This window comes from Phascolarctos cinereus, unplaced genomic scaffold, assembly GCF_003287225.1.
Source record: "Phascolarctos cinereus isolate Bilbo 61053 unplaced genomic scaffold, phaCin_HiC Scaffold_2;HRSCAF=192, whole genome shotgun sequence".
Taxonomy (NCBI): domain Eukaryota; kingdom Metazoa; phylum Chordata; class Mammalia; order Diprotodontia; family Phascolarctidae; genus Phascolarctos; species Phascolarctos cinereus.
This window is the reverse complement of record NW_027555625.1, coordinates 140,908,420-140,924,192: the sequence shown is the minus strand read 5'-3', so window position 1 is coordinate 140,924,192 and position 15,773 is coordinate 140,908,420. Positions and strand designations below refer to the sequence as shown.

General features: G+C 48.1%; 1 protein-coding gene across 1 annotated transcript in view; it reads right to left on the bottom strand.

The window, feature by feature from the left end:
- Positions 1 to 6,446: 6,446 nt before the first annotated feature.
- The window catches only part of BMP1 (bone morphogenetic protein 1), a 59,002-nt gene continuing 49,675 nt past the window's right edge, over positions 6,447 to 15,773 (bottom strand). The window contains exons 16-20 of the mRNA XM_020975711.2: positions 15,293 to 15,418; positions 13,753 to 13,880; positions 13,130 to 13,343; positions 11,528 to 11,778; positions 6,447 to 7,275 (exon numbers count right to left, since the gene is read on the bottom strand). Of these exons, the coding sequence (XP_020831370.1) occupies positions 7,141 to 7,275; positions 11,528 to 11,778; positions 13,130 to 13,343; positions 13,753 to 13,880; positions 15,293 to 15,418 (854 nt within the window). The 3' untranslated portion in view covers positions 6,447 to 7,140. The remainder of the gene's footprint in view (positions 7,276 to 11,527; positions 11,779 to 13,129; positions 13,344 to 13,752; positions 13,881 to 15,292; positions 15,419 to 15,773) is intronic.

Sequence of the window (15,773 nt, the reverse complement as noted above, 5' to 3'; positions counted from 1 at the left end):
GCCTCCTAATCTGTTCTTTCTAATAGACTTTGCTGCCTCAATTCCAAACCTGGATATCCTCTCCCCCTCGCCAGGCTCTAAAAGGCTGCTGTTCTGAGTCACCTCTTCATTAGTTACAGTTATGAAAATGGCCCCTTTGCCTAGGCAGAAAAGATCCAGAAAAAGCCAAACAGCCCATTGGCTCTTAGCATGCCTCCCTCAGGAACTGCTAATGTATAAGAGCTAATGAGCACCCTTTCTGAACAGAAGTAAGGATAGCCAGAAGGCTGAGTAAAAGGCTTCCCTCATGAAAAAGTCAAAAGTGGCCCACCGGCCTGGGATTAAGTGTGTGCTTGGTGGCAGCTCATAGGTTAAAGGCAGCTAGGTGGCCCATTAAACAGAATGCTGGACCTGGAGTCAGGAAGATGACTTCAAATCTGGCCTCAGACACTTCCTGGCTGAGCGACTGTGGGTAAGTCACACCTTCCATCTGTCCCAATTTCCTCATTTGTAGAGTGGGGATGATGATTGCCCCTACTTCCAAGGGTGGTTGTGACAATCCAATGAGATCATAACTGTAAGTGCTTTCCAGACATTAAAGTGCTATCTACATGGTAATGATTATTAAAGACAGGACCTCATATAGCGCTTTTCTGGGACTGAATGATATTCTCTGGTGCTGTCCTACCTTCCCTGCCCCAGCTATCCAAGATGGGAATTCCAGTCTAGTTTAGCACCAGGGGGAGCTGTGGAGTCATAATAATGTCATATCATTACAAAAAAAAAATTTAAATAAGAAGGGTGGGTGGGGCAGAGAGTTTAGAAGGCCAAGGATTAGAAGGGATGGCAAAAGGTCACCCAGGTCATCCTTCCTCCAAGTAGGCCTGCATGAAACTATCCCAGCCAGAGAACTTGCCTTGTTTTAGAGTCTAAAGGGTGCCAATTCCACAGTTTCCCCTGGTAACCCTAGGAATAATTTCTTGGGAAATTCTTGGCTCACTGTGAGGTCTCCCAGATCCCCATCACCACCTGGGAAAGAAAGATTATCCTTTGATTCTACCCCTTGTTCTCTTTATTGGGGGTGGGAGTGGGGAAGGGATGATGTGGAAGGGATGAGGAGTTTGAGAGATGATTTTCCATTCCCAATTCTAACTAGTGACTTCTTCCTGTGTTCTTGGGCAGCCACCATGATCAGCTGGGGCAGGAGGCAAGAATTTGCCCTAAGGGGCTTTCCTAGCCGCCTTCCAGAACCCCATTTTTCCTCTGGTCTGACCCAGCTGGTACTGACACGTTAAATATGGGTGAAAAGGCACACACAGTACAGTTATCTTTCAGCTAAGAGGACTGAAGACAACTTTGGAACCTTACGTTGCCCAACCATCTCTTCCCATCCCCTCCCCACTGTGCCTGAAGCTCCTGCCTTACCTCTTAGGGTAGGGCAGGCAGAATGAACAGAGAGACAGTGGGGATGAGAGCCACAGGGAAGAATCTTGGGGGAGGGGTACAGCTGGAGTATCTGTGTCCATGGGGCCAAACTCTGATTCATTCACATAACCACCTCCATTTTGTACACATCCCTAAAAACTCACACGCACGCACACTTCTGATGATACTTGGATATACTCCTGAGTTCACATATGGACATAGACTGGGACAAGCTCATATATACACTCACACTTTCCCTCCTGTTGTCTGTCTACCCTTCCTCACTGCCCCCCTCCTTGGCCAGAGCCCCTCCTACTATCCCTTCCTCCTTTTCCAAGGGGTTGAACCTTATTTTTCTTGTGCTGTAGCTTAGCGGACAAGCCCACATGGTAGGCTGCCACAAGGCTGCTTGCCACGAGGATTCCAGATAGTTCCTCCTGGCTCCTGTCACCTACCCTTCTCAGCCTCTGAGGAGAAGGTGACCACAGGGGACCAGAGACCATCCCCTGAGGTAGGGGGCCCTCAGGAAGCAAAGCTGAGGCCTCCTAAGGCAACCGGCCATAAAAAAGCTAGGCCACTACATCTGGAATATATTAGAACCAGATGTGGTGGGGAAAAGGAGGTGGGGGTAGGGAGAGGTGGTGATGAAGCAAAAGAAACAGCAGCCCTCATTTGATCAGGCAGCCAGTAGGAGGGAGGGGGCAAGAGACCCCTAACATTTATTTAGGAGAATGATGGCTTGGGTTTACGCTAACCCCCTCTCCCACCCCCACTTCGGCTTAGGCTCTAGAATTTTTCTACCTGGCATAAATCCTGTGATATGCCACCATGGTGGAGTAGGCAGACACTACATCATGTGATTTAAAGGTTGCCTGTGCCCTCAAGTACGTCATCCACCCTAACTTTGACTTCTTATGTTCAGCCATTAGTAATTCATTGCTTTAGGTTAAACATTGCCTACTCTTTAGATTGTATTTTAAGATTCACATACAACTAGATGGAGTAATGACTTTGTGGGGACTAGTTTATAGTAGCTTTCCTCTAAGATTGGAGTGGGGTCCAGTGTTCCATAGAGACCCTGGAATATCTGGAATGGCAGGGGATAATAAAAGAGAAAAGGGCAAAAAGAGGGAGAAATCAACAGTTGAACAGAGTCCACTTCACTGGCCTAGGAACCACTCAATTGCCACATGTCTCCCACTATCACTGCCAAGAAGGGCCCCTCAATAACCCTGAGAGGGAATCTGCAAGATGTCTCTGGTACTGTCTAGACTCATAAGGATGCCTTACTATGACTACACCTCTCTCTTACCCCTGTTACCCTTTACCCCGTGAAAGGGGCCAGAGAACTTTCAATCTTTGGTTTCTTGCCCTTATCCAGAGCATTGTGGCCACCACTGCTCCCAGCATCCCTGCCCCAGGTAGGAAAGCTGGCAAAGGACTGCCTAAGTAGCATTCATTTTAGGGATGCACAATAGTCAAAAATCGTACCTCAGAAGCAGCAAAAATCCATACGACACAGAAGTTGAGGTTCCAACACTACTGGCTGGAAATGACTTCAGAGAGGACATCTCTGGCACTTTTTGCTCTTCGTGCCTTAGGGCACCCAAATCAAGGAATCCCTTAGACCTCCTTATGTGGGCTTCATTCTAGGGCCTTGCTCTCTCTCACAGAGTGTCCTTAGGTTGTTTTCCCCTAGGCAAGGGCCATTCTTGACAGCCCTTGATTTTAAACGTTCTCTGGACCTTATAGGACCCAATCTGATCCTAGGATTATGCAGGAATTGCTTTCCCCTTAGAATTATATGCCAGAGCTAGAAATGACATCCATTTCAACCTCTTCATTTTATAGATGAGGAAATTAAGGCCCAGAGAAGTTACGTGACTCAACTAACCTCACACATGTATTAAGTGACTTATCCAGGACCAGAAATTTTCTGCCTTCCACTATGATGTTCATTCTACCACATCACAATGCCTTGTGCTTGGCTAGAGGAATTCTGCATAATGTGGAAGATATACTAGTACTCAGGGGTAATGAGGGTATTTAATTGTGGACATGGTTAAGTTAGGGACAAGGTCTGAGAGAGATCAATTTGTTCACCTCGCCACATGCCCTAGGTATTCAGGAGTTCAAAACACCACACTTAGCTCCCGGGGAAGAAAGGTGGGAGTAGAAAGGAGGAATATGGAGATCTTAGGGTGGCATTTTTGGGATTGAATGAGCTATAGGGATGGTGTCTGGAGGTTATTGGCGCCTATAAGAGCACAGGACAGAACCCAAGAAAAAGAGAGGAGCAGTGCCACTCCAGAATTGGAGGAGATGGTGGGGTGGGGTAAGAACCAAGGATGGAGGCATATTCCTGGAGAACTTAGTAATTTATTAAATTCTGAAATATGTCTCCAGGGACAGCAACCAGCTCCTGAATAGCTTCCACCATCCATAGGAAACGGTTTCTTCCTCCTCTTCCTCTTCCTCTTCCTCTTCTATCCATTCATCCTTTTCTGCTGGTTTCTTCTCTTCACTCTCCTGGAAGACCTCGTCACTGGCTTCCATTTCCTTGTTGTATTTGCTTGCTGTCAGCTGGGTCCCAGGTGACAGGTTGTTGTATTCACCCTGCTCCTGGGAAAACTCCAAGCACTCTATAGGTAATGTCGAATCTGATCTGATCACGATGGAAGGAACCTGTGCAGCTGAGTGTACTTTCCTGGTCCTGGACTTGCGTTGCCTCCGGGCTTTTATATTCCGGAGGGGGACCCTACCACTCTTGATTTTCTTGGACATGTTCCTGTACCACCGCTTCCAAACCACTGGATTCCGAGTATGATTTCTGACATACTTCCTTCTGGAGCGAGGTGACTTCCTTCTGGGTGGCATATTGCTAACTGACCATTTCCTGAGTGTGGGTTTGGTATAACTTGGGGACTTGGGGACCTTGTCATGTTTGGTCTCACAAGTAGAGGCAGAGAGTCTGTCTTTGCACATAATGGCAATATTGGACTTTTTCCTGGCCTGACCGTGTTTAGAGAGCTTGATCCTGGATTGAGCTTGTCTGTGTCTCTTCAAACCAGCCCTGCTCCTCCTGGTCATGGCCCCACGGTATCTTTGGGAGGCTCGCACCTTGCTGGGCAGTGTATAGGCCGACTTCAAGGATGTGACTTGCACAATGTCTTTGTGGTCCTTCACAGTCTTGCTCTTGGAAGCTTTAGGTTGGCAGGGAGGGTGCTGGTGACCGTAGACTACAAACTCAGCCATGGAATAAGTGACCCCAATCCGTCTGGCAAACTGTCTAGCTGAAAGTCCCAGTTTGCTCCATTTTCTGGGGAGCCCTTCCATTCTGCTCCTGGCCCCCCAGCCTGCCCCATGGCGACCTCCATCCCAGCCTTGGGGAGGGTAGGAAATAGGGTGGAGGTTGCCATGGCAGCACTGGCTGTAGTGAGGTCACAAGCACTTTCCCCGTGACTGTAATAAATGGACTTGTTGGGTAATGCCTCCAGTGAATTCCAAGCTCAACCAAGAGATAGAGGTCTATCTCACAGAGGACAGAACTTCCACTTAAGAACATGTCAAGCACTTATTGTGGGGAAGGGGCTCTGAGGAGGTTGGGGATAGGGAGATGGAGAGAATAGTACACCGTCCTTCACAGCAGGCTGGGAACAATCCCCAGGATGCCAGGGCCTTACATAGGGTTGTCAGTGCTGCTCCTTCCCCCACCTTCCCCTTGGGAAAGTACAAAGTCATATTGGAACACTGCTTAGAACTATACCCACCCTCCCAAGCCTCAGTTCTTTCATCTGAAATGGGAAAAGGTAGGATAATAAAAAGCTTGATGAACCAACTATCAGCTTAGGGTTAGGCTATCAACTAGGAGCTGGAGAGTTAGGTAATTAGCTATCCCAGCTCCTCCCTAGAGTAGGCCGCCTGGGGCCATGGTAGCTGTCCAGCTGGAATGTGCCAAAATAGGGGGTAAAGTGAGAAATGAGGCAAAGGATCAGTAGTCCCCTCTCCCAGCCCCAGACCTCTTTCTCTTGGATTAGACTTTAAGGCAAGGCGAGAGAACACAACATTTGTAGGCAGCAGGGATGTGTGTGACTTTTTGATCTCTACTCCCTATAAGTATAGGGGATGAGGTCAATGTATGCTGGTGTAACATTCTCCGCCTCTCCCCATACTCCAAGATATATACACACACTTAGACTCCCAGGAGTTTGGGGAAAGGGGCCTGGAGCTGGAATGTTTGTTCAGCAGCTAAAGGCTGTCTGACTTTGTCTCTCACAAGGAGACAAGACCCGGCAGTGCCTCCAGAGACTTAAGAGCCTGGGGGTTGATGGGAAAACACTGAAAAAAGAGGCTGCTGGATTATTTGGGGAGGAGGGGGGTTGTGTAACAACCCTAAAGTTAGTCTTTCCAGCTCAATCCAGGCTCCTTTTTGCCTGGATTCGGTTTGATTCTCGAGATTAGAAAACTAACCCGCATTCCTCCCCCCCCCTTTCTCTCTCTCTCTCTCTCTCTCTCTCTCTGTCTCTCTGTTCTCTCTCTCTCTCTCTCTCTCTCTCTCTCTCTCTCTCTCTCTCTCTCACACACACACACACACACGCAGGGATGGAAAAATCCAGATTGACAAGGAAACTTACTTCCCCCGTCCTTTACAACACCCCCTCAACTCTCAGTACACGATCTCCCTAGGGATACATTCTCATTCTTCTTGCCAGTGGCTCAACAAAGTGGGGGAGGCAGGGTGCCTGTAGATGCAGGTTCTGTGTGTCCTAGTGGGCATGTATTTTTGCATGCCAATACATATCATATGTGCTGGGTATGTCTGTGTGCTGTGACAATGGGTGTGTACTCTTCTGCCACCATGTTTGAAATAACAGCCCCAGGGGACCAGGGAGCAAAGAAAGAGTGCTGGCCAGAGAAACCAGGTGTCCTGGCTCCTTCCCATACAGCACCAGACACACAGCAAGCCCACACATCTGGAATCAGTATAGCCCCCCAGGCATGCGTGTGCCGTGGAGGCACATCTGGCGAGGTTAGTGAGTACATTGGTTGTAACACTTTCGGTTTATTGGCTGGAGTATTCCCAGATGGCTGACCTCACTGCCCCAGGGAGAAGAGAGGCCCCTACACTGCCCCATCTCCCCATTCCCCCATCCCCGCCCCCATTACCTCCCTCACCACTGCCCATTGGACAGCATGCTCTGAAACCAGAGCTTAAGAATAACACCAAAATGAAGTGGGGGAAGGGCAAAGGAGGAGGATTGGGTTTGTTGGTGCGTTACAATGAGGACTTTGCCACTGACTATACAGAATATAATTTGGAGTGAGAGGGACAAGAAAGATGGGGAAGTCTTCCTCTCCAAGCATACCTCTCCCAGATCACGGTGGAGGGGAGGTTGTGGGGAGGGAGTGCGCTTGGAGAACACTGGTGTCGTCAGATGTTTCCATGAAAACTTCATCTCCTGGACCTTCACCCCTCTCAGTCACAGGGCAGGTACAAGAGGCGAGAGAAGAGCAGTGGGGGGGAAGCCATTTAGGGTGAAGTCTGGTTCCCCTGCCCCCAGAGACTCAACTGGTATCCAAGCTGGAGGCTGTGGCTCGAGAGGGGAAAGGGAATGGCCTCCCTCTGTCCCCTTGTCCAACCATGGCGGACAGTCTATGGGGAGGGGAGGAGCTGGTGTCGGAGGAGAGGAAGCCTTCCTCTTCCCTCTGGGGATGAAGGGAGAGGTCACTTCCTGCTCATTTCCTGCTGTGAAGGGTGTCCTGGAACTTGGTGCTGGTGTAGCGAAGATGGAAGCCTTTTTTGTTGATGGTGTCATCAGAGTGGAATCTCACCAGGACCGAATCTCCAGCTGAGTACACCTCCTCTGGGGGCTATTGGGAGACAGGGGTCAGGGGTGAGGGCTGGGACCCTGGGTCAGGATGGGCAGATGGAGAGCCCTCCCTCTGAGAGAGTAGAATCATAGGATCATAGATTTCGAGCTGGAGAAGACCTTTAAGGTTACTGAGTTCAACCCCTCATTTTACAGGTTAGGAAACTGAGTCCTAGAGAGGTTAAGTGCCTTGTTCAAGGTCACACAATAACTTAGGGTCTGGGACAGGATTCAAACCCAGGTCTTCCTGACTCAAGTCCAGCCCCCTCATTTTATGGATAAGGAAAAATGAGGCACAGAGAGAAATCAAGCAACTTGCCCCATATCACACAGCTAGCTGCTGAAGGAGGTGAACACAGGGCTTTGGACAACAAATCCAGGGCCCTTTCCACTCTACTCCCTGCTTTGCTTGAGTCCCTAACTCACTCTAAGCCTAATAGGAGGTCACGAGACAGAAATTATGGCGCAACCAAAAACCACTGAATTCCTAGTCTGTAGAGAAGTCCAAGTTGTTATAGTCCTGTACCTTGCTGTGTGATTCTGAACAGAGTTATTACTCCTCTGTAGCCCTGGTTTTCCTCATCTGTAAATTGAGGGAGTGGAACTCTTATCTCAAAGAATGTTTCCAGCTTTAACATTCTATGTGCACTATTGCTAGACTGCTCTCTCTGTCTATCTGTCTGTCTGTCTCTTTCACACACACACACACACACACACACACACACACGCATACAAACACCCCCCCAAAAAACCCCCCCACCATTTTCACTGAATTCCTTGGCCCCTTCAGTGCAGGAGAGACTCGTGCAACAAGAATTTGAAGAAGGCTAGCTGGGAAGACAGGTTGACTTAAGAGGGCTCTCAAGTCAGGGTCTAGCTCAGCCAATCACTAGCTCTGTGAACTTGGGCAAGTCACCCTTACTTTGGTTTCCTCACTGGTAAACAGAGCTAATAATTAATAGCTGCCTTCCTTACCCTTCCAGATTGCTTGTAAAAGAGGAAATGAGATCATAGATTCAAAATGTTATGTCATAGTTCACAAAAAGGGCATTTTTTTAAACTTGAGATTTCATTTGTAGAATGAATTACTAAAAAGGAAACTCATCACCACCACCAATGTAGATCAGCAACTCTTTTGTCTTAAAGAGTTGCCTGTAAGGTTAAATGACTTGCTAGGATTACATCAGGGTCACCTAGCTAGTATCATAGCTATCAGGGATAGGCCTGGAACCCAAACCTTCCACACCCTGGGACCTCTCTAATTGTACTACACTGCTTCTCACTTTATAACTATGTGCTTGGTTTTTTAAAAAATTATTATTATTTTTCATCCAGTTGTGCCTTAGAAAAGTTTGAACAGGACAGGGTTCTCTCCAGGATGATTTCAGTGATGAGGATGAGGCTAGAGGAAAACAGAGAATGGAAGCAAAGTCTCCCCCAGACCTAACTAAGGATTTTACCCTCATACCATGTGGTGATTCAGCCCATCATTCTTAAGGAGGAAGGGATAGTCTCTGCTCCAGGCCCTCTGCTCTTTTCTCTCTCTTTTTTTCCCTTTGGTGATTTCATCAGCCCCCATGGCTTCGGCTATCATCTCTATGAAGACTTTTCTCAGATCTATATATATAGCCATAGTCTCTCTTCTGAACTTCAATCCTATGTCTCCAAAATGTCCTATTGGACATTTGAACTGCATGGCCCATAGGCATCTCAGAGTCAAAACATCCAAACAGAACTTACCTTTCCCTACCAAAACCTCCCCTCTTCAGACATCCCTATTACTAGTTGTTGTTCTTGTTTTTCTCTTTGGGGTGAAACAAGGATGTCCATTATCACCACTTCCCTACTACTGCTGAGGGCACCATCACCCTCCCAGGTTCACAACACAGGTTGTTCTTGAGTCCTCATCCTTGATCACTGCATATATCCAGTCTACTGCTATGATATTGTTATTCCTTCCTTCACAACATCTTCTGATATATTTCCCTTCTCTCCACTCAAAACAACCACTAACCTCGTTCAGGCTCTCATTACTTCCCACCTGGACCGCAGCTTGATCTATCCTGCTCCTCCATCATCCTCTACAAAGCTGCCAAAGTGATTTTCCTAAATGTAGGTCTGACCACATCTGGGCCCTTACTCAACAAACTTCAGTGGCTCCCTATTACCTCCAGGATCAAATATCAAGTCTTCTGTCTGGCATTTAAGGCTCTTCACAACCTGCTGATTTCCTACCTTTCTAGCCTTCTCATCCTTTGCTGTCTTCCATGCCTACTTGCATATTCTGTCTCCATGCCTTTGCATTAGCTGTCTCCCAGGCCTTTAATACTCTCCCTTCTCACCTCTGCCTCTTCACATCCCCCTCACCTCTTTCTAGACTCTGCTCAGATGACATCTTCCCACTTTCCTCAGCCTCTCCAGCCTTCCCCTCTGAATTTACCTTCCTTCTGCTCTGTGTGTATCTTATATTACATATGTATTTACATGCTGAATCCTGCATTAATATGTAAATTCCTTCAGTGCAGGCACTACTTTTACATTTTTTTTTTTGGCCTTTGTTTTCTCAGCACTTAGCATAGTACCTGGCACATAAAAAATGCTTATTATTTGAACGACTGATGATCGATAGTCTTTACTTCCTACACTTAGGGTGAGATGATATCCATAAAACAGCCTTGATGCTGGCCAGGCTGCTGCTCACTGGACATCCACGTTAGCCTTTCCTCCCACTAAGGGATCTGTGACCCCACAGAACACCAAGTATTCCACTTCAATCCCAGACTGTCCCTGTCTAGGCTGTACACCTGAGTGGTGGCATATGCTGAGGGCTTTTCTCACCAAATCACAACTGAGTGCTGACTGTGTACAAGGCTTGGAGAATGGGAAAAAAGAAAGAATCCTGAGGTTCCTCAGGATCCTGGTAAATGACCAGACTGCTAGAACTGGGAGACCCTGAAACTGTCCACCTTCATTTCCCTCATTCCATATCTTCTACTGTCCAAGGACAGGAGGGAAATGGGAAAGCAGAAGGCTGCTTGGGGCAGATGATGTCTATGGAAAAAATAATTAGAATTCAAAGAAAGACAAGGAATTCCTTTCTCTTCTTGGCCAGGGCTGGGCTGCAGTGGAAGGTATCGGTGGGGAGAAGCTGAGGGGTATAGGGTGATGGAAAACAAAGCTTTGGAGCCAGGGGATACCAGGCCAGGTGGTCCAGCCTAAGAGGGGCAAGCCAGGAAAGAATGGGGTGTGTGGTCTCTGGACCTTCCTACAACTCCACCCACCACCTCTCCCTACTCCCCTTTCCCCAACCCCTTGCCATTTACACAAAGGCTGAATAAAGCTGTGCTTCCATAAAGGCCAGACCAAAGCTAGTAAGCTAGCAGCTGCTGCAGGGTCATTGGTATTTAACTCATCCCCAGGCATTCAGGCTGCCCCCCAAGAGTGGCCCTGCCCTGAAGAGCAAGAGAGCAGGGAGGTGATGGGAAGGTAGGAGTGTGTGTGTGTGTGTGTGTGTGTGTGTGTGTGTGTGTGTGTGTATGCGTGTGTGTGTATGGAAGGGGGTGGAAGCTTAGGAGAAAGGTGTTGAAATAATTTCACTGGAGGAGAAGAGGAGAGATTTATGTAGAAAAGATTTGTTTTAAAGGAGAGAAAACATGAAACTTACATTGGACTGTTAGACTTTGATCTCCCCTCTAGGACATACATTTTTAGGGGCCTCCTATGGGTGGGGGTGGGTAAACTCCTAAAGTGCTGTGGAGGTAGCTTGGTGGGATGAACTCGACTCAAGGTGGGGAATTTTTATATGTGGGCAAAAGGGACACAGAATATAGGGTGAGTTCTTATTAGATTCCATACCCTCCTCACATGATGAACTGACATAGGCATCTTCTGGCTTCTGGTCTCTTTCTAACCCTGGTTAGAAGGCCCCCTAAGCCTGCTTGGCAGCAGATACATGGGACTGACCCCTTAGGGCAAACAAAACTCCTTCCCTTAAGGATGGGTGGTTTTAGATCAATGCAAACAAAGACTTCAACCAGGAGTAGATCGGAACCTCATGCTTTGGCCCCAAACTGGCCTGTTTCTCCAAGGTCTTCAGAGATACTCATGTAGGCAAGCCAAATATCTCGCCTAATCACCAGCAAATCCTTAGTTCAGTCAGGCCTTCCCTGTCCACACTCACGGACCCCATTTCAAGAAACAAAAGACAAACCCCTAATACAATCTATCTAGTGGAGGGGTAGGGAAGAACTCACCCCAGAGCCACAGTAGCGCCCAAGCCTGGGGGCTGCGCTATCATAGCCATCAAAGAGTTCCATGTAATCATAGCCACAGTCAGCCTCCTCTTCCACCTCGAAGGTCTGGAATACCAGCTCCACACCGTAGCCCTCCTCCGCTACGATGACCCACTCGCAGTCTGATCCCCCAGGGTAATTGTTGTCCCCAAACTGGGCATGGGAGTAGAGGTCCTTCGTCTTCACTTCTGCCCTCACGTGGCCCCCGCATTCTGTACACAGGAAAAGGAGACACATGCCCATGGTGTGGTGGGGAAGGTGAGCAGGAGAGAGAGGTGAGGCAGCTAGCAACACCATCTCCCTTTTCCTCCTTCCTTCCTCTCTCTCCTCTCCTCTTTCTCTCTCTCTCTCTCTTCTCTCCTCTCTCTCTCTCTCTCTCTCTCTCTTTCTCTCTCTTTCTGTCTGTCTCTCTCCGTCTCTCCCTCTCTCCCTCTCTCCCTTTCTCCATCCCTCCCTCTCTCCTTCCTTCTCTCTCTTTCTTCCCTTCTCCCTTTCTCCCTTCACTCTCCCTCTTTCCCTCGCCTTCCTTCTTTCTTTCTCTTCCCCTTCCCCCATCTGTCTGTCTGTCACACACACACACACACACCACACACACACACACACACACACACACACACACACAACACACTCTTTACTGCTTATTGCAAGTTTCTCCTTGGGCACACCCAGGAGCCCAGACACTGCTGATGTGGAGGGGGTGAAGGGGTAAGAGCAGGGACATGACAAGGTCACAGGAAGGAAGATGAGGGAGAGGGGCCAAAACTGCAAAGGGAAGAGGGGGAAAGCTGGGTGCGTGCACTTCACATCAATCAACAAACATTAAGCAGCCATTTTAGGCCTCTGCAAAAGGCCAACCTTGAACAACCAGTAAATACAGTAGACCTACTCAGAAGATCTCCCAGCAGACATCATGCTCACCCCTGCCCCCACACGACTGACTGGCAGCAATGCCCTTGTGGACCCCTATGCTGAGAGATCTCAAGGCCAGTACCCTTTACCTCTAGCAGGTTTACCATCCCCAAGGAAGCTTTACCTGACATCCTAGCCCACAAAGATCATCGACCTCCCCTTCAAATTCTCATAGTGCTTAGTATTTCTACCCAAGGTATTGTTAGATGTGTAATCTCTTCACCTAGACTGATTTGGCCCCAGCGAGCCTAGCATGGGAATCCCTCACCTTTTTATGTGCAGAGGGCCTACTGTGCTTTCCTCCAAAAGTGTCATGATCCTTCAAGGCCCTGAATAGCACCTGACTTCTTCCCAGGATCATTCCAACCCAGTGATCCCTTCCTTGTCAGAAACCCTAGAGAAACTTACTGATTCTAGCACTAATTTGGTATTTGGTACATTAATTGTTCTCTTATGTGTAGATAGATATACATCATGACTCTCTAATTAGATTGTTAGCCACTTAAAGTCAGAGCCTATGTCTTATATTTTTTGCATTTATCTACAATGCCCTATAAACAGTGGTTAAATGAAAAAATGAACAAATGGATGAATGAATGAATGAGGATGCCCAGCCCAAGACCCACCCCCTCCAAACCAAGTCCCGGGTCCTACCTGTGGAATGAGAAGCCTGGAAACCCTTTCTCTGGACAGAGTTGTCAGAATAGAAGCGCAGGAACATGCGATTTCCAGTGGCCAGGACAGGTTCAGGCTTCTTGCTCCCGCAGAAGCGGCCCAGGACAGGGGCTTTGGCATCACGCCCATCATATACCTCCAGGTGGTCATAGGCACATTCTGGCTGTGACTCAATGTCCAACTCTGAGAAGGTCTGGAGAAAAGGAAGAGAGAAGGAGGACATAAGCTAGAGGGGCAGGGGCAGGAGGGGTACAGGGCAGTCCACTTCCAGCCTCAGAAATAAGGCCACCCTGCATGAGATGCCCACAGATTAGACTAGTGGAGGGGGAGGGGCTCGAGAGGGAGGCAAGAAAGGGAGGCAGTGACAGCTGCAGGATTGGGGGGAGATGAGATAGAAAGTTAACATTCTCGGGCGTATGTCTGGGTCAAGTTCAACCATATACCTAGGGCTGGGCAGTGTCACTCTCTATGGCTATGCTCACTTGACTCAATAACCCAGGTGCCAGCCACCCTGTGACTTATTCCAGAAGGTGGAGCAATGGGAGATCTTGGCCAAAGGAGGCCAGAGGAGGGAGAACACATGTACACGTGTGGCGTCTTACCAGTTTGACACGGTGCCCAGCAGTGCTAGAGATAGACCAGGTGCACTCCTTTTTGCTCGGGTATTTATCAGGCCAGTTGGGGCTGGTGATGGTGCCACTGGTGGATGTTACCTTGTGGTCACAACCAGCTGTGGGGAAGTGGGGGAGGGATCAGCATGGACAGGAACGCCATTCTCCCTGTGCAACCCCTGGGAAGGAACTACTTTATTTATGTTTGAAAATGAGGTTTTGTGGGCTATATTCCCTGTCATTCATCTATTCAGAGGAAAATCTAGCTGGTTGGTCCTACATGCCATTAGCCAGTAGGCACCATGTGGGGGTAGTCACCTGAACTACAGGTTTAGCAAACAACAGGACCTAAGTAAATTTTGAAGGGTGTGTGTGGCAAATTCAAACATACAAAAGGATGACAAATGTCGTAACCTCGGGTCTCCCCAAGAAACAAAAAGGCCCTGCTAGACCAGGGAGAAAAAAAAGGGCAGGTAGATGGGGAGTTCAAAATCCTGCCTCATCCACTTACTATCTGTGACCCTGGGCAAGTCATTTAATCTCTGTTGAACTTAATTTTTCACATGTAAAATGGGGATTAATAATAGCACCTACCTCATAGGTTGTTGTGAGGATTAAATGGAATATATGTAAAATGCTTTGCAAACCCTAAAACACTATATAAATGCTGGCTATCATTATTATTATTATTTCTCCAATGACAAATGACAGTTTGATGACATCACGAGTAAGGACAAAAGTGAGCCCAGGATCACCGCCATGCCAGGATGAGGCATCAGATTTACAGATTTAGATACTGTCATTGTATGGTTGTTTTGCATATGTTAGCGTATGCATGTTAGTTTACACTGGTTTACACATTAGTTTACATATGTTTATACATGCTAGTTGCATACTCAGATAGATTTTAGGATTCTCAAGGGCAGGGACTATATTTTAATAAATCCTTGTTGATGATTAATTGATTTGCAGTTTCTCTATCAGTTGACAGTAGATAAATGGGTATTTCCAAAGTACATAAGAAAATGGCTGGTCGTTGTAAGTAGTTTGCTGATGCTATTAACTGGTTTAGCAAATCTTTTCTTCCCATGTAATACAGATAAGTCGAAGGCAAACTTTGACTCAGACCATGTTGGAATGCTAAGGTTCCAGCTATAAAATAGAATTAGTCAAGCCCAAAAGAATGAAGCTTTCCTATTTATTGGCACAGTAGGGAAGGGGGCCAGGAACAAGCATTAAATACCTATTATGTACCAAGTACTGTGCTGAATGCTTTGCAAATATTATCTCATTTTGATCTTCACAATAACCCTGAGAGGTAGGTCCTGTTATGCTCTCCATTTTACAGGTGGGAAGAACTGAGGCAGACTGGTTAAATGACTTGCCCATAGTCATGCAGCTAGTAAGGATCTGAAGCTGGGTTTGAACTCAGGAGTCCAGACTCCAGTCCCAGAGCCCTGTGCACCATGGCGCCCCCTAGCGGCGGCCCCTGCCAGGTAGGTGCCTTGGCATCTCCCGTTCTAGACCTCACCTTCCTTGCAGTCATGTTTGTTGTCATGAAGGACGAAGCCGCTTCGGCATTGGCACTCATAGCTGCCGAAGGTGTTGACGCAGTCCTGCTGGCAGCCGCCATTGTCCTTGGAACACTCGTCCTTGTCTGGGTGGGAGAGAGAGCAAACACAACACAAAGCCCTCTCTGTGGGCTGGGGGCAGGCATGGCAGGGCCGGGGCAGGGGAAGCAAAGGGCTAGACTCCTGGCGTGGGGAGGAGAGGCCAAGCTTTCCTCTCCCCCGAGGGCAAAGGCAAGCTGAGGGTATGGGATCCTGAGGTCAGAGCATGAAGCAGTAACCAGATGTGGGGGGCCTAGCTGCGCAGCCTGGGAATAATCCACGATGTGGGCAGAGAAGGTAGGAGGCAGAAAGTGGCATGGGGGGGGAATGCAAATGGCCGACGTGGGGACCCCCTACCATTACCTGCTTACTGGACAGACGGACAAGTGGAAAAACAGACAC